This window comes from Drosophila eugracilis, unplaced genomic scaffold (genome assembly GCF_018153835.1).
Source record: "Drosophila eugracilis isolate 14026-0451.02 unplaced genomic scaffold, ASM1815383v1 contig_376, whole genome shotgun sequence".
Classification (NCBI taxonomy): domain Eukaryota; kingdom Metazoa; phylum Arthropoda; class Insecta; order Diptera; family Drosophilidae; genus Drosophila; species Drosophila eugracilis.
Genome location: NW_024573234.1, coordinates 373,604 through 389,406, shown reverse-complemented (window position 1 = coordinate 389,406; position 15,803 = coordinate 373,604). Strand labels below are relative to the sequence as shown.

The following is a 15,803-nucleotide window of genomic DNA, read 5'->3' as shown; positions in this document are numbered from 1 at the left end:
AGGTTGCCGATTGGTGTACCGCTCAACTATATCAGGAGTGTGTATCGGATAGTCAGGAGAGTGTGTTCCTATTGGTTACAATGGCTTACTATGTAACTATCGGTGGCATGCCCGTAATTTGGTCGGTTCACATAATGGCCACACTAAAAATATATGAATTGTCAGCTAGTTATTGATGATTTTTATGTGAAATCGTAGAATTTCAGCCATGGCGAGATCGAATCTGCTGACCCAACTGGATAGTATAGATCAGAACGATCTATTATATGTAGAACGTGACCTGAATTTTGCCCAAAAGGTAAAATATCCTCCCTATGATAACATCAAATACATGAAGTACACATTTCCAGCCGGGAAATACGTAGCTTGTTTCTTATTTAAGATTAATATTAAATAATATAGGTGGGCCTTTGCTTCCTGCTTTTTGGCGTTGAACACTCTGATGCAACCTACATTCTGCAGAAGCTTTTGAGCATGACTCGATCAGACTACCCGCAAAGTGATTTGCTTATGCAGTACGCCAAATCCCGACCAGAAGCGTGGAGACGACAACTCGTGGAGGCTCTGTGCATTATTGGTGCCAGACAGGTGCTACGCAGATTGGGTTTCCGTTGGCAGGAGCTTCGAATGCACTATTTGCCGCATATTGGAGGAATAACACTGCATGTTCATCCTCTTTTAAAGACGCTATATAAAATTTGCGAGGAGTTGTCGTTAGCGCAGAGTGGGCGCTTGGTCATAGATGTTGGCGAAAAGGTGGAGCAACACAAGGCAGGAGATCCACTCCGCTTCTATGATCCGACTTACCTTGAGATCTTCCTATTGGACTGGCTAACCAGGAGGTGTATACGGCTAGGTGACATTAACGGCCAGGGCAGTGATGTTCAACTGCTGATTGAGTATTTCAAATTTAATGATTTGCACGAATATGCCAAGTTGCTCATAGATACAATCAACAGCAACGCTCTAGATCAAGACCCAATAGTGGCTAATCTAACGCCCATGAAGCAAGACACGGAATCGAATATTCAGCAGGCGCCTATATGTTCCACAGTTAAACCAGACTCCTTGACTGCTTCTTTCCGACGAAAAAATGCCATCGAGTTAACGCGTGAAAATGCAGGAATCGCTTTGATTATTAACCAACAGAAATTCCACCGGAATGTCGGTAATGATCTTAAGGTGGCTATTTTGTAATAAGTAAATTATTTAAGTTAACACATACCTTTTTCCTCAGAGATTTTTATCACCCAAAACATTACTGAAACGGGATGGCACAGATGTCGACAAAGCGCGACTTAATAAGGTATTCTCTTCAATGGGATACAGCGTGGAGTCGCACGACAATGTGAATCACTTGGACATTGTGCAACTTATGAGAAGTGCCTGCGATAGGTCCCTGCTGCGGGATTCACTTGTAGTCTGCATATTAAGCCATGGTTTTGAGGAGGCCGTATATGGAGCGGATAGCATTGCCCTACGGATCACAGACTTGGAAAATGTGCTTTGCAGCTACGAAACACTCTACAACAAACCCAAGCTGCTGGTCATCCAGGCCTGCCAGGAGGAGGCTCTCAAGAAAGGAGAGCCAAATCAAAAGGGATTGCCTGTAAGAGTTTTTTTTTAAGTATTTTCATGGATATATCATGGACAAATCTAGGTCAAAGCCCACTAAAAATATTTACTAAAGCTTTATGTATTAGTTAGTCGTAAAGTAAATAGGTGAATAGGTGTATTCATAGAAGGAAGCTTTCTGACCTTTTAAAGTGTATATAATCTTGACCTAACCTATAGTCCAGTCGACTTAGCCATATAAATCTGACCGCATGAACTATGAGAGACCGAAAGTTGGCATTGCAGATCGTCGATAAAATGCCGTTCATTATACTAAAGTTCAGGTTTTTGGTTTAACTTTAAATAATATTCTATTGTCAATACCAATCAATTTACCAAACAAATGTGTATATTAGAACTTAAATTTAGGCTTAAAACATACCTTATGCGGTTCGACCCACAGGCGGTTAGCATAATATGTTTAAAATTGGTTGGAGCAACGTCTTTCTGATAAGTTTCTTTTTTCAGTTTAAAATCGATGTGTCCACCCAGTCGCCGGGTCAACACATTAACATGGTACGGGCCATGTCCACGGTAAATGGATTTGCTGCTCTCCGGCACACGCATATGGGCAGCTGGTTTATTCAGAGCCTGTGCGATGCCATCGATCAGTATTCTGCCAGGTAAATAGTTCCAAAAACATAACCATCGGATTAATCTAATAGATATTTTCGACGTCGCGTAGTGAGCATTTTACCGATATACTGACGATAGTCACCAACGATGTGGCGGAAAAGCGGGGTGAGAACGACGAGTCCATGGTGCCCAAGTTTAATAGCACCCTTCGCCAGCACGTCTACTTGCCACCTCGCCTGTGACATTACTTTTTTAATTAATGATTAATAATTAAATCTTTATATTGAATTTTAGTTATCAAGCGAGCTGGATGTAAAGAAGATGAAAAGATTTTTATGCCTCTAATTAATTTTGTGTTTCCATTTAAAGCAGAAAATGCTTTTATGATTATTTCGTACTGGCTTATTTATGGATGTTTTTTATCTTCAATACTAATTATTTAGTACTTAGGATTATTTACTACAAAAAAAAATTTAGTTTTAAGAATAGTTATTTATGAAGATAAGTTATAGATTTTTTTAAGCTTTTTGAGGGTTTGATACTTTTTTTCGGTTTTTCTTGCTCCATGTCCATGGCTTGTAACTCATTTTTCACTTTCATATCATCGTCTGCTGACTTCTTAGATTTCGGTATCTTCTTCGTGTGCGGAGGCATTTTGGACAAAACTTGAACTTTCTCAAGCAGTTTTTTTTGCTTCTTGCCACCTTGGGCTAGAATTTTCTGCAGCAGCTTTAGCTCCTTGGGACTTTTGGCTTCAATCTCCAGTTGCAGTACATATCTGGCTAGTTGCTTTTCGAATTCTTTGGCAGAAGAGTTGTTTTCTTTAAAAGCAGTTTCGAGTCGTCGATATTGCTCACTGAGAAGCTTTAATATCTGTGCTCGTCGGAAACTGCGAGTTTTCTCCACATCCAAATGGGAGGCCAAGACAACGGCCAGCGGAGCAACTCCCTGCCATTGAACAGCCTGGAACAGTGCTTCAAAGCTAGCTAGCGATAGACGACTACGTCGTTTGGCTACCCACAGCTCCAGGAACTCGACGAGCAGGGGCCAAACGACACTATCCTTGGGCTCCCCACCTACGGATCCCTGGCTGACCAGGTAGGCAAAGCACTTATCCCGACAAATGTTGACCTCGCTCTTTGCCTGTCGGTTGGCTCTTGGTTCTTGATCCTCTTCTGACTGCTCCTCGGCAGTAGACATCAGTTGCTCAATGGCCTCTAGAATGGGTGAATTATCCTGCTCAGCACTAAATTCGATATTCTTGGAAAGCAATTTTTTAAGCAATTTTGAACTGGCTTCTCGCAACGATTGCAGTTTAGTGTCGCCGCTGCAATGACGGTAAACTTGAAAAACGCAATGCAGCACGTCCAGGATCACCGATTGTATTGGTTTCTTGTTGACGAACAACTCCAGCAAATCTAAGGCCCGAATGCGAAAGTGCAGCAGACTAGTGTTATCAATGCGTTCTGATTTGGTTAATCGTTCTTTTTCCTGTGCTTTACGCGACTTGGGTCGATACAACTGAAAAGACCGTTCCAAAGCAGCATTTAAGCGTTTGCCCTGTTCTTCGTCTACATCGTTCCAATCTACGCTACTGGCGCCATCCTCACCAACATCACCATCGTTGACTAAAGCCTGACGAACGCTCTCGCGAATCTTGGCCAAATTGGCCTCATCCGCATCCTCGTCTTCTTCATCTTCGTTATCATAATCGTTTTCACTGTCTAAATCGTCACTTGAATCCTGTGGTAATTCTTCCTTTTCGATTTCTTCATCGCTCTCGACTTCGCTCTCTTCTTCGCTCTCGTCTTTTTTACTCAATGGGTTTCTGTTCATGTTGAGTACTTCAAGGACCTGCTCAAGATTACCATGGTCGAGATAGGGAATTATAGCGGTTGCCACTATGTTGACAAATTCACGCCAGAAATGGCCTGTTTGCAAAAGCAACTGTAGTAGGGCATCAGTAAGCACATCCTGCCATTTAAGATCCTTGTTAACCTAAAAATATTATTTACTATAGAGCTAAGTACAACAAAATATATATATATATATATTACAATTTTTTTTGTTTTCTCCAGAGCATTTTTCCGACAAATTATCAGATCCTCCAACACTGTAACAGATAGGGGAATCTGTGTACACAAAGCCAAAGAAACAAACAGGATCAGAGCCTCGAATGTTTGGCTTACGACATCAGTTTCCTCACTGGGTTTTGCCAGCAGCTTTTCTACCTGTTTCCAGGCCCTCTGCAAGGCATCATCCCTTGGTTTACGTAATTTGCTCTCCGCATCCGGTTTTCCCAACTCATCGTTGAGATAACTTAAGACATTTTGAAGCAATTCGCAAAGAGATGTCAGACCCGAGCAGTTATGCATCATGGAACCCAAAAAGATCTCCTCACAACGCGCAGAACATTGACGACTAAAAGTACTAGCTTTAGTGACTTCGCATGGTTTTCTTTCGACATTCAAGTGAAAGAGGCCTGCGATTAATAAATCATGCAACTGCTTTTGGCGCCATTCAGATTCCTGGTCCATTTTCGAGTGCTGTAGTATTACCTGCATCTGATTAAGGCAGTGTACCCGACTTACTTTATCTTCATCTTCAAAAGAGTCCACAAGTTTGCTGTAGTAATCATAGAGCTTTTGAAGGCTATTGACGCTCAATTGATTGATCAAATGTTGGCTAAAACGGGGCAAGCTAATCACTGAATCCAAATTTAGTCTTTGTTGTAAAAATTTGATCAGCAGCTGCAGCTTGATCTCATCGTTTTGTAATTGCTTTTCAAAACTCAAAACTAAGCACCCTTCAAACTTTAAGCAAATTCTGCGCAGTTCTTTTTGGGAAGGTTTTTTGACATCACTTGTTTCACCTTTTACAGTTGACAGTTCCTGTAACAGGAATTGCACATATCTGGGTGTAAAAATATCCAAGATTGACTGCTCATCTTTTTGCTTGAACTTAAGGAGTATATAACCAAGTACTTGGATTACACAGGCCTTCGCTGCATTTGTTTTTAGCGGATGCTTGGTATCAGTATACTTCTGCCAGGCGACGAGTGTGTCTTTCCCGCCATTTGTCAAAAACTTGGCCAATCTGGCGTATACATTATCACTGTGAATGGTGGAGTCTGATAAATAAAGCTCAAAAAGTTGATCGTACACTGGCTTCTTGGGCCACAAAATGGCATGAAGCTGCTGCCATCCCAGAATCGAGGAATAGGTCAGGTGCACGGCCAGTAAAAGATCACAGGTATTAATCTTTAAGCTACTTAATGGCTTGTTCAACTGAGGTTGCAGAAGTGGCCACACGTACTTTTCAAAGATGCCAGCGGGTAACTACGGATAAATTTTATGAAAATCTAATAAATATCTTGCGGAGGACCTCAATCACTAACCTGCTTAAAAGATTCAGCAAAAATATCCGCACATATAGATACTAGGTACTCTCTGCCATTTAACTGGTTCGCTAGAATCTGGTAGACCTCCGATATTACATTCGCTTCGTGTTCAGTGAAATGCAGAGTTTGTAGGATGCAAAATGATATAATCAATTGGCCTACGACGGCAAGGGAGTCCTCCTTGCCCCGCTGCTGACTACTAACGGCTAGGTTCCGCTTCAGAATCTCTAAAACTTGTAAAGCATCAACAGCAGGTACTGTTCTTAAGATGCAGTGTATATAACTGGCGGCTTGGGCCACCGCGTTCAGGTCATCTGCTCCTGTCGATCGAATCAATCGCTTTAGGACATAGCAACTGGTTGCAATACGCTAGCGTCATAAAATTAATATATTTATTAACGGGACTATTTAAATATTTTATAGAGGCCTAACCTGTTCAACATTTTTGTCATCGCGCAACAGTACCACAAGGGAATTTATCATCTTCTGGGTCGGTGGAGTGCATTGCATCCTTTTGAAAACCATAAAAACGGCTTTGTTGATTTGGGAAACCGTTAGGTGACCGTTGCATGGGGTATTCTCTTTTTCATCTGGCTGTGAAGTCTTCTCTTTTTTTGACACCTTACGAATTTTTGCTGGCCCCCCTGTATCGACATCCCCGGATTTAAATGATATTAGGCGTTTGCCTTTCTTCTTATCATTTGCCTTGGTTGTTTCAATATTGGTTATGTCGTTATCCATCTTGCTCTTCATTTCAATGTAGTTTTAATAGTTGATTTAAAATAATACCTTTACGTTTTTTATTTATAGCGTGGTATCAAAATAACATGAACACGTGCTCAGTGTGCCCGCAGAAAAGTGGTCAAAAATACCGTATACAATTTCATTTTCAAATATGCCTTTTTTGTGTTTGTATAGAAAAAATATACCGAAAGTTTTAGAACATTTTTCTGACCGCCACCACAGCTACGCCGCTCAAAACGAAAAAATGCCAGGGATCTGGTCGAGGCTTGGTCCCCTGACGCTGATATTCCATTTCCTCCTGCTGATGCACGGCGTAGAGGTCTCCTCTCAAAACGAGATCGCTTGCCAAAGTTGCAGTTCCCGGAGAAGCAGTGGGTTTTGTGCTGTAAGGACTCTTGAAGACATCCTATTAATTCCAGAGACTTGCCCGAACGAGGTGCTTGACCTAAGGGGCACCGTATATATTCTCTACGACGTTAACATTTCCGAGGGTTTCAACTTGCGCCGGGATGTTTACATTCGTTTGGCGGTGTTTGTGCACCACTTGCAGAGGAGCAAGAGATTCCGCAAGGTTCGCCTGGTCCTGCCGCCGTGGCCAAGGCTATATCACTGGCATTCGCAGGGTTTGCAACAGGAAGCATTGCCCTGGAGTCATTTTTTCGACCTGGATAGCCTGCGGCGTTACGCGCCCGTACTGGACTATGAGGAGTTCCTGGACGAGCAGCGAATTTTCGGCAATCCGGGCGCCCCATTGGTCCACGTGACTCACGCCTTTCGACTACAGCACTACGATGTTATGCTGGAACAAGGTATCTTTAAAGACAAGTTCGAGCGCATCGCTGATAAGCCGTGCAGAAGTGATTCCTTAACAGGCGGACCATTACTGCGGCAGCCAGAGCTGCGCATCGACCGTTTTCACTGCGTGCAATTCCAGGGCAGTGCACGTCTGCTGGAGAAGCTTCTCCGCTCGGCGATCGATGAAGACACAGCGGGCTTGGAGGATGCCGATGACATGCGCACATACGCACTGCTTAGCGCGGAGACTGTGCTTCACGACCACTGGGGCGACATACATTTTTGGCGGGCCCGACGCTCAATGCGATTCGCCCGTCGCCTTAGCCAGGTAGCCGCCGACTTCCGGCAAAAGGTTCTGGCCACCGTAGACGCCGGGGTTCAGAGGCCGGCAATGTGGGAGCTGGAACGCCCAAAGCGGAATGCTATAGGCGGAAATTATCTGTGCGCCCATCTTCGGCGAGGCGACTTTTTGCGCTCGCGGGAGGCGACCACGCCCAGCTTGAAGGCAGCTGCTCAACAGGTAAAGCAGCTTCTGCGCACGTTTAACATGACCACCGTGTTCCTTGCCAGCGATGCCACGCCATACGAGCTAATGGAGTTGAAGGAGCTTTTTAAACGCTTCCGCTTCGTGCACTTTACACCTGAGTCAAACGCCCAACGACGGGAGCTAAAGGATGGGGGCCTGGCTGTGGTGGATCAGCTAATTTGCGCATACGCACGCTACTTCGTGGGAACCTACGAAAGCACTTTCACGTACCGCATATATGAGGAGCGTGAAATTCTGGGTTTTAGTCAGGCCAGTACCTTCAACACCTTCTGCAAGGTGGTCGGCGGAAGGTGCCCGCGTAACGCAGTCTGGCCCATCATGTGGGGAGATAGCGATATCGGCAGCTATAACGAGGAAGACAATGAATCTGATCAGTACTAAAAAACATACATATGTATGTAAATATATGCTGCCGCTGGGCACTCGCAGTTACCGATTATATTATTATTATAAGAATACTGAAATCCAAGTTTTTGCTCAAAACCGTATTTACGCGAGTAACGGAGATTCCAAACAACTGGCGATTAAGTACAAAAAGAAGTCAATAGCCACTATTATCTACGGCTATAACTATGAGTTTTAAACTTATCCTAGTGCAAGTAAAAAAAATACCTGCTTGGACGATTAAATTTACCCGCCGTTTTGCGTTGCCACATATCGATATCATCCCCAGGAATATTCCCCTACTCTACAACATATCGATGACGGATGCGATTCAACCACAAGACCACTAGAAATGAAACCACTGTTGCATTGCACGTGTTTTTGTTGTCAATAAAATATTAATCATTTTTATTGGGTAAATTTGCGAATCTAGTAGCTGCGCCATGGGCAAGAAGAACAAAGGTGCCACGCCTAACCTGGGGCGCCAGTTAATCAAGGATCGCTTCGGCCACACTCCACGCCGCAAGGTGGACGACACAATGGTAAGAGTAGTTAAGAGGATGTTAAATCGCAAGATAACCTATTTAATCCGAATCTAATTCTCTCTAGCTGCACACCACCGAACTGCAGGATGGCTATGACTGGGGCCGCCTGAACCTATCTTCCGTTACCGAGGAGTCGTCGTTCCAGGCTTTCCTGCGAACGGCCGAACTGGCCGGAACCGAGTTTCAGGCCGAGAAGCTGAACATCACGTTCGTTAACCCCAAGCAACGAGTGGGATTACTTAGCAAAACGCAGGAGCAGCGTATGCATCAGAAGCACGACGAGCACCGCGACCACTTAAAGATTCCTCGGCGCCCCAAATGGAGCAAAGAAACGAGCGCCGAGGAGCTGGAACGCGCGGAGAACGAGGCATTTCTCGATTGGCGCCGTGACCTGGCATTGCTGCAGGAGGACGAGGAGATCCTGATGACACCCTACGAAAAGAACCTCGAATTCTGGCGCCAGCTGTGGCGCGTGGTAGAGCGCTCCGACGTGGTTGTTCAAATAGTAGACGCCCGGAATCCGCTGCTGTTCCGCAGCCTCGACCTGGAGCGCTACGTGAAGGAGGTGGATTCAAACAAAATGAACATGATTTTAGTGAACAAGTCAGACCTACTCACTACCGAGCAGCGTCGACATTGGGCGGAGTACTTTGACAGTGAAGGCATTCGCACGGCCTTCTACTCAGCCACTTTGGTGGAGGAGGAGCAAAAGCAAGAAACTGGGGCGTCTTCTGAGGAATCTTTACCCGGAGTGGGGAAGATACGCCAGGCAGCCGAGCAGATTCACCAATCGCTGGACATGGTGGAAGAGACACTTAGCGCCATTGAACAGAAGCTCAAGCTGGATAACGAGAACGATCAGCTACCGCGACTCCCTGGAGAGAAGAACAGTTCCCGACTTCTGTCCCGGGTTGAGCTCATAGAGTTTTTGCGTCACATTTACACTGGTCCAAGGCACACTGACCAGCATGTGACCATCGGAATGGTCGGCTATCCAAACGTGGGCAAAAGTAGTACAATTAATTCGCTGATGACAGTCAAAAAGGTGTCTGTCTCAGCAACGCCCGGCAAAACTAAACGCTTTCAGACGCTTTTTTTGGACAAGGATATCTTGCTCTGCGACTGTCCTGGTCTAGTAATGCCGAGCTTTGTTTTGACCAAGGCTGACATGTTGTTGAACGGCATCCTCCCCATAGACCAGATGCGCGACCACGTGCCTGCCGTTAACCTGCTGTGCGAACGCATTCCGCGCCATGTCCTTGAAGATAAGTATGGTATCGTGATAGCAAAGCCGCTAGAAGGCGAGGACATGGATCGCCCACCGCATTCTGAGGAACTGCTGTTAGCTTATGGATGTAAGTAAATGTGTTTCACTTATTTACATTTTTTACAAGACGCTCAATTCCATTATTTTTTATATGCTTCAGACAATCGCGGTTTTATGACCTCCAATGGTCAACCAGATCAGGCACGCTCAGCCAGATATGTCCTTAAAGATTACGTTCATGGCAGGCTGCTTTACGCCACGGGTCCGCCTTCGGTGTCCCAGACTGATTACCACACTTTTTCCGATCGTCAGCGCAAGGTCATCGAAGAATCACAGTTGCCTAGGCAGCAGCAGAGAGCTATGCGGGTAAGATTTAGACTTTGGACTCGACTTTACCCTTCTGTAAACATATCATTCCTTCTGCAGATTAACAAGAGCACGTCAAAAGAGCTGGACCACAACTTCTTCTCCGAAAAACCCACCCACGCCCATGTTAAGGGGCGCACAAACTTCCCGAACGTACGCCTGTCTAACAACGGCACCCTAGTGACTGGCACTGATCCGGCGGGAAAGCCTTGGCGTCACGTGAAGAAGGAGAGGCGCGAGAAGCTGCGCAAGAAGTTTTCACATCTGGACGAGCATTAATTGTTTGGGGGCTTAAGAATTTCTGTTATATGATTAGCATTAACCTTACCTAGTTATTAAATTTCGCTGAACCTGAAGAGTTTTTAAATCTCTCTTTGGAGAAAAAACTTGAAGCAGTGTAGTTCTATCTGAAAGGATACAAAATCCCAAAGCTATCAATGCTTATTTGCTTATCCCAGCTGTAAAGTCGCCAGTTAGCCTAGGAGATTTGAAACAAAATGGGTTAAGCTCAGTCGTGCCGATTCGGTGTGGTCCTATTTAATTTTATCAGGTTGTGGCCAAAATGGTAAAGGGAACCACGGCCCTATACACCGTGTTCTGATCGAAATGAAAATGTTCCGCACGGAGAGTGGCCGTACGTTAAAGTTCCGAAACACGTAATGTCCTTAATCAGCGTGCGTTGCTAGTACGACGACACCTACTAGTTCCTTTCCGCCTGCGTGAAGCATCGCATCGACATAGAGAAAAGCCATTAATACATACAATATGTATATTTCATAGATATGTCTATGTATGTAAATATGTATAACATTTATTTACATTTCTTTCTTTAAAGAGTGTGTAAAGTAAATAATCCTTGTGTTTTATTTAAATTCAACCAAGGTGTGTAAATTTCAGACACGTTGAAAAAGAAAATACATGTATGCACATAAATACATAAATATGCAGGTATTTTTATTGAATAATTTGTAAAGCTTGCTGATGGGCAGCATTGTTTCCGATAGCTTCCAACTGAAACGCACAATCGATTGCTGGCGCGTTGGACTTCTTTTTTTGTTGGGACACTTTAAAATTTTTCTTGAAAATCTCGCGGAAAATTGATCAAAGTAAACCGAAATGCAGCGTGCGCGGCTGTTGCAAAGTATGTGGAGGCGTCTGGTACAGTTGCCAGTAGGCAGGCCATCCGCCGCTAGCCTGGAATTGCGTTATGCAATGATTTCTCCAACACATCTGCGGTTCCTTGGCACGGGCGGCGTACAATGTGATGTGAGTAAGAGGAGCCGGCGACTCGCCCCTACCGAAAAGGTGGAAGACCGCATTGAAGATGTATGGACTCAGTTGGAGGCGTACTACCAACAGCACAGTCTTCTCAACTATGAGCACTGCCAGCGCTTATTGGGGCAGCTAAAGCGCTCACCGGCGTCTCAAGAAGTCAGCATGGAGCAATTGCACTTTCTCTTGGGATCGTGCGTTCCCGAGTTTCTTCCTGCTCAGACCGGTCAGGAGCGGCAGCAGCTTTTTCAGGCGCTTTGGGTAGAACTTCTGAGACTTGGCCAGCCAACGCTGGCTCACTACCATACAAGGTTACAGGTGCTGTGTCAGAATCGCCTGCCTTTGCTCGACCATCGTTCTTTATTGGCCGAAATTGCCATTTACCACGGTGCTGCTGATGCTGCTTTGTACAGTTCTCTTTTGGACGTTGCCGGTTCGGTAGGAAACGTGCGCATGGCTACTGAGTTGCTCGCCGAGATGCGCGAGCGCAGTTTTGCCCTTACTGAGCGCAACTTTCACGCCCTACTTCTGGGTCACGCCCGCAATGGTGATCTTTCTGGTGCAGAGTCAGTTTTAGCCAGCATGCGGGCCGCTGGAATACAACCTGGCAGCAGTACCCAAGCTCACTGGTTTGAGGCCCTTGTGGCGAATGGCCAGGTGTCCCAGGCCCTGGAACTAGTAAGGGCGGAAGCGGGGTTTACTGCCCCTCAGCTGCTTCAGATGTTGCGGGGTTTGCTCACCAGTAAGAATGTGGACACGGATCTTGCCCAGCAGTTGGTCAAGGAACTGCCACGGGAATTTTTTACCGGACTTGACATGCCGCACGCTATCAGGAGTCTATGTATCCAGCTGGTACACCAGGAACGCAGCCAAGTCGTTATTAAACTTGTTGGTGCATTGCCTGCTCCAAAATTTGAGGTCCAGAATCAAAACACTGATGAGTACGGCACACTACTGCTGCATGAGTTTTTCCGCGCACGTGTCCCATTGACGCAAACACTCCAGTTCGCCAGTGAACTGGTTAAGCGGAACCTGAATACCCGTGCCCTGCATTTGGTGGTTGAGTTAGCACTGCGCAGGCTGCCTTCATCTGCGCTCCACTGCTTGGAGGAACTATTTGCAGCTGGCGAAGAACTTCGCCCACATTACTTCTGGCCTCTGATTCTACACCACAACCGGCGAGACGGTGAAAGCGGAATGCTGCGAATGGTGGCTGAAATGAAGCGCCTTCGTGTGGAGTGTGACGATGAAACCTTGCGCCAGTATCTGCTTCCCCATCTGAACAAAACTTTAACGCAACCATTCGAGGCCGTAAAGGCACTAGAATCGGCGGGTGTGAAGCCCTCGCAGGTTCTAGGACCAGTCGTAAGCCACCTGTTGCAGCAACACGAAATGACCAAGGTGCTGGACTTACTCAAGCGGTATCCTACGCGAATGGATATTTTCACGCTGCTTCAACCATTGTCATCGCTTGCGGTGAATGCCCGTGCCACTAAGCGCTTTGAGCTTTTCGCGCAGGTGATTCAGGCTCTGCATCAAAAGGCGTTCCAACAGGGTCAGGATTACGTGGGTTGCTTGTTGCTGCAAATGACTGGGCCGCATACGCGTCTGCGTCAGGATCCCTCTTCTCTTCTGCGATTTTTGCACGAGTTAAGACGACTAGAGATGCAGGTGTCACCTGCTGCCTCTGAAGCTTTAGTCTCATTGGCCCAGCATGCCACCAAGGACACCGAGGTGATTCAGGATATAGGAAAAACGCTGCAGAGGATGCGCAACTCTCAGCTGTCTTTGCCACCGGATGCGTCCTCTCTCCACGGGGGATTTATCAAGCACCCGCGTGACATGAGCTTAGACGAACTAGAGTGTCATCTGGTAGAGCTGGAGTCCAAGCAGCTAAATCCACGCGGCGTGTTGCGCCGATTGCTGCAGCTCTCGGTGCGCAGTGGCCGCTTAGAGCGTGCCCAGCAGCTGTTGGCCAAGTGCCAGTCTTTGAATGTACACGCGAGTGCAGGAATGATGGCCTCTATCTTGGATCTATACATTAAGCTACGTGACTTGCCGCGCGCTCAAGAAAGCTTGGAGCGACTGAGCAGCAATTATCCAGGTACCGGTGGACCCAACTCTTATTATTTCATATCTGACTGTATTTTAATTCGTATTTCTTTTTAGCCTTTCAGATTGACGAGCACAAAGTGATTGACTACGCCGCCCTCTTGGTACATGCTAATCAGCTTGCGGCTGCTAAGCAGCTGCTCCAACGGCGCGCAGAACAGCACAAGGTCGTCGGTGGTGATTATGTTATTAAAAACGTGTGGCAACTGTTGACCAATGTAGCTCACTTGGCGACCTCAGAGAAAATAAGTGCAGAGATCTCGAAGTCAAATAATGTGACCCGAGAAATGTTAGACTTTCTTAAGAACCTGGGATATTGCCAGTCCCAAAATGCCTTATTGGGGCCAGTAGTTCGCGAGTGGTTGCTGAAAGGCAATTTGGATGCAGCCGTGGCAGAGTTTCAGTGGCTTGCAAACAAATACAAACACACTCCCCTGCAGTTTGAGCTCCTTTCCCTGCTGGTTTGCCTTGGCAATGGCGACGAACAGGAACTTGCTCGATTCCCTGGAACCACGGCCGAATCTGCGCAGCACCACTTGGCTTCGGTTACGGCAACAGTGAGTCGTGTTCACGGGACATCCAACATGAATAGCGCCTTGCTGGTCGCGTTAGCGGAGTCAGGAAAGGAAACGCAGTTGCGTCGCCTTATTATCAACCCGGAGTTCCGTATTAACCACGAGCTGCTGGTAAAGAACTGCGAGCATTTGGGAAAGGAGGGCGCGGTGCGGACGCTATTGCGGCTGGCGCGTGGAGTAAGGGGCGTTCAGCGTACTGTAGACGAGCAAAAGATATATGACTTGCTTTTGGCTCAGTTCTGCAGGAGCAATGACATAGAGGCGGCGTTAGACCTCTTCGAGCGTCTGGATACTGATGACGAGCTAAAAGTATCGCAGGAGTTTCTGCGCAACCTTGTGCTGCTGCTGCAAGTGAACCGGGCTGAGATTCCCAGTAGCATCGCCCTGCGAGCCCAGGTTAGATAGTCGGACCAGTAATTGGCGCTTTTATGCTTAGTCAGTTACTTTTTCACGTCAATAAATTGATTGAATCTTGACGATGAAGACATTGCCTCCGACGGCAATATTTATGGAAACTTTTAAATTTCCACTTGAATAGCCAAATATTTATATAGTCCGTAGTCATAGACTTTTTGAATTAAAAATATTCTCACTTAAATGTATTAATATTGGTATGTAATTTTTAACATATGTACATATGTATGTATAAAAGTATTGTAAGCTTACGTCAGTGAAAAGCAATGCATCCTCCATGGAGACCATGTCAAGGTACCACCTATATAATGGTGGGTACCATGGGACCACTTGGAGGCACTTTACTAACAGAAACACGCTCAGGGGAAAATGACGACTGATTTTTCACCGGCCAAGACAAATTCGCGGATGTTGGATAACCATAAGAAGCATAAAAGTGCAAAGGGTTCAAAGCCGGGCGTTGGGCTTGATTGCAAATGCGCCTTGGTTTGGTTTGTCAGAAACGAAGGCCCAGCAAGTAACCTCCACATTCCCTCTGGCAGGGAAAATATAAACAGACACTCGAGTCAGTAGAACGATTGTCCTCCAGCTCACACCAACCATCTAGCCTCTTCCCTGGCCAACCCAACAATTAGAAGACGTCTAAAGCAAGGGCATCCTTCCGATCCTGGACAAGCGGACTCCAAGTTTCTCGAGTCCTAAAGCAGTAACTTAGATTTAGTATTGATCTCTAGTTATCTAGTTATAAACATTTGTTAATTTCTTTCTGTTATGTATTTATGTTATTTATTTAATATTATACTCAACATATTATTTATAGCGCCATTAAGTTGACTAAGTGTCGTTTAATAAATGCATTTTTTTCTTATACCAAATAAAAAAAATTGTAGTTTTCTGAAAGTGCGTCACTGTAGTCAAGAGGTTTAATTAACCATACCAATTAACATTTAAAAGAAATTTAAAGATAGCGATCATTACGATAACGTTGATTATTAATTCAGATATAGAACCATATAAATCGCAAACGCTTAGAAATATTTATTTTCAGTCACTTACCTTAAAATCACAGCCTTTTCCCTGGCCAACCAAACAATTAGAAGACGTCTAAAGCAAGGGCATCCTTCCAATCCTGGACAAGCGGGCGCCAGGTTTATCGAGTCCTAAAGCAATAACTCAGATTTAGTATTGATCT

The 15,803-nt window shown here is 45.5% G+C and overlaps 5 protein-coding genes across 6 annotated transcripts; 4 read left to right on the top strand and 1 right to left on the bottom strand.

Moving 5' to 3' along the window:
• Positions 1 to 45: 45 nt before the first annotated feature.
• Positions 46 to 2,535, top strand: LOC108118522 (caspase-8). Of its 2 annotated transcripts, XM_017231269.2 has the most exons (6): positions 46 to 298; positions 403 to 899; positions 960 to 1,182; positions 1,238 to 1,609; positions 2,083 to 2,237; positions 2,300 to 2,535. In XM_017231269.2, the coding sequence occupies exons 1-6, from the start codon at positions 209 to 211 to the stop codon at positions 2,430 to 2,432; spliced, it is 1,470 nt and encodes a 489-aa protein (XP_017086758.1). In that variant the 5' UTR covers positions 46 to 208; the 3' UTR covers positions 2,433 to 2,535. The 2 variants fall into 2 exon arrangements, with proteins under 2 accessions (XP_017086758.1, XP_017086757.1); XM_017231268.2 differs by having other exon boundaries at positions 403 to 1,182.
• A 68-nt stretch (positions 2,536 to 2,603) lies between these two features.
• Positions 2,604 to 6,373, bottom strand: LOC108118523 (myb-binding protein 1A). The gene is made up of 4 exons (XM_041818817.1): positions 6,023 to 6,373; positions 5,588 to 5,959; positions 4,248 to 5,528; positions 2,604 to 4,188 (listed from the first exon to the last, which is right to left on the bottom strand). The coding sequence occupies exons 1-4, from the start codon at positions 6,341 to 6,343 to the stop codon at positions 2,680 to 2,682; spliced, it is 3,483 nt and encodes a 1,160-aa protein (XP_041674751.1). The 5' UTR covers positions 6,344 to 6,373; the 3' UTR covers positions 2,604 to 2,679.
• Positions 6,374 to 6,485: 112 nt separating this feature from the next.
• LOC108118521 (GDP-fucose protein O-fucosyltransferase 2) lies at positions 6,486 to 8,104 on the top strand. Its single transcript, XM_017231267.2, has one exon. It carries the CDS (start codon positions 6,486 to 6,488, stop codon positions 8,055 to 8,057), a length of 1,572 nt encoding a protein of 523 aa, XP_017086756.1. The 3' UTR covers positions 8,058 to 8,104.
• Positions 8,105 to 8,207: 103 nt separating this feature from the next.
• Positions 8,208 to 10,594, top strand: LOC108118520 (large subunit GTPase 1 homolog). The gene is made up of 4 exons (XM_017231266.2): positions 8,208 to 8,602; positions 8,670 to 9,960; positions 10,033 to 10,238; positions 10,299 to 10,594. The coding sequence occupies exons 1-4, from the start codon at positions 8,504 to 8,506 to the stop codon at positions 10,515 to 10,517; spliced, it is 1,815 nt and encodes a 604-aa protein (XP_017086755.1). The 5' UTR covers positions 8,208 to 8,503; the 3' UTR covers positions 10,518 to 10,594.
• A 633-nt stretch (positions 10,595 to 11,227) lies between these two features.
• LOC108118546 (leucine-rich PPR motif-containing protein, mitochondrial) lies at positions 11,228 to 15,339 on the top strand. Its single transcript, XM_017231299.2, has 2 exons — positions 11,228 to 13,614; positions 13,680 to 15,339. The coding sequence occupies exons 1-2, from the start codon at positions 11,355 to 11,357 to the stop codon at positions 14,600 to 14,602; spliced, it is 3,183 nt and encodes a 1,060-aa protein (XP_017086788.1). The 5' UTR covers positions 11,228 to 11,354; the 3' UTR covers positions 14,603 to 15,339.
• The last annotated feature ends 464 nt before the right edge of the window (positions 15,340 to 15,803 follow it).

Excerpts from the sequence above, each read along its gene's own strand:
- LOC108118522 (XM_017231268.2), top strand. The coding sequence starts at position 209 with ATGGCGAGATCGAATCTGCTGACCCAACTGGATAGTATAGATCAGAAC. Across the intron at positions 299-402 it reads ACCTGAATTTTGCCCAAAAG|GTGGGCCTTTGCTTCCTGCT; the intron begins GTAAAATATCCT and ends TAAATAATATAG. Across the intron at positions 2,238-2,299 it reads ATCGATCAGTATTCTGCCAG|TGAGCATTTTACCGATATAC; the intron begins GTAAATAGTTCC and ends GACGTCGCGTAG.
- LOC108118523 (XM_041818817.1), bottom strand. The coding sequence starts at position 6,343 with ATGAAGAGCAAGATGGATAACGACATAACCAATATTGAAACAACCAAG. Across the intron at positions 5,529-5,587 it reads TTGCTGAATCTTTTAAGCAG|TTACCCGCTGGCATCTTTGA; the intron begins GTTAGTGATTGA and ends ATTTATCCGTAG. Across the intron at positions 4,189-4,247 it reads TGGAGAAAACAAAAAAAATT|GTTAACAAGGATCTTAAATG; the intron begins GTAATATATATA and ends TAATATTTTTAG.
- LOC108118521 (XM_017231267.2), top strand. The coding sequence starts at position 6,486 with ATGCCTTTTTTGTGTTTGTATAGAAAAAATATACCGAAAGTTTTAGAA.
- LOC108118520 (XM_017231266.2), top strand. The coding sequence starts at position 8,504 with ATGGGCAAGAAGAACAAAGGTGCCACGCCTAACCTGGGGCGCCAGTTA. Across the intron at positions 8,603-8,669 it reads GCAAGGTGGACGACACAATG|CTGCACACCACCGAACTGCA; the intron begins GTAAGAGTAGTT and ends AATTCTCTCTAG. Across the intron at positions 10,239-10,298 it reads AGCAGCAGAGAGCTATGCGG|ATTAACAAGAGCACGTCAAA; the intron begins GTAAGATTTAGA and ends TTCCTTCTGCAG.
- LOC108118546 (XM_017231299.2), top strand. The coding sequence starts at position 11,355 with ATGCAGCGTGCGCGGCTGTTGCAAAGTATGTGGAGGCGTCTGGTACAG. Across the intron at positions 13,615-13,679 it reads ACTGAGCAGCAATTATCCAG|CCTTTCAGATTGACGAGCAC; the intron begins GTACCGGTGGAC and ends ATTTCTTTTTAG.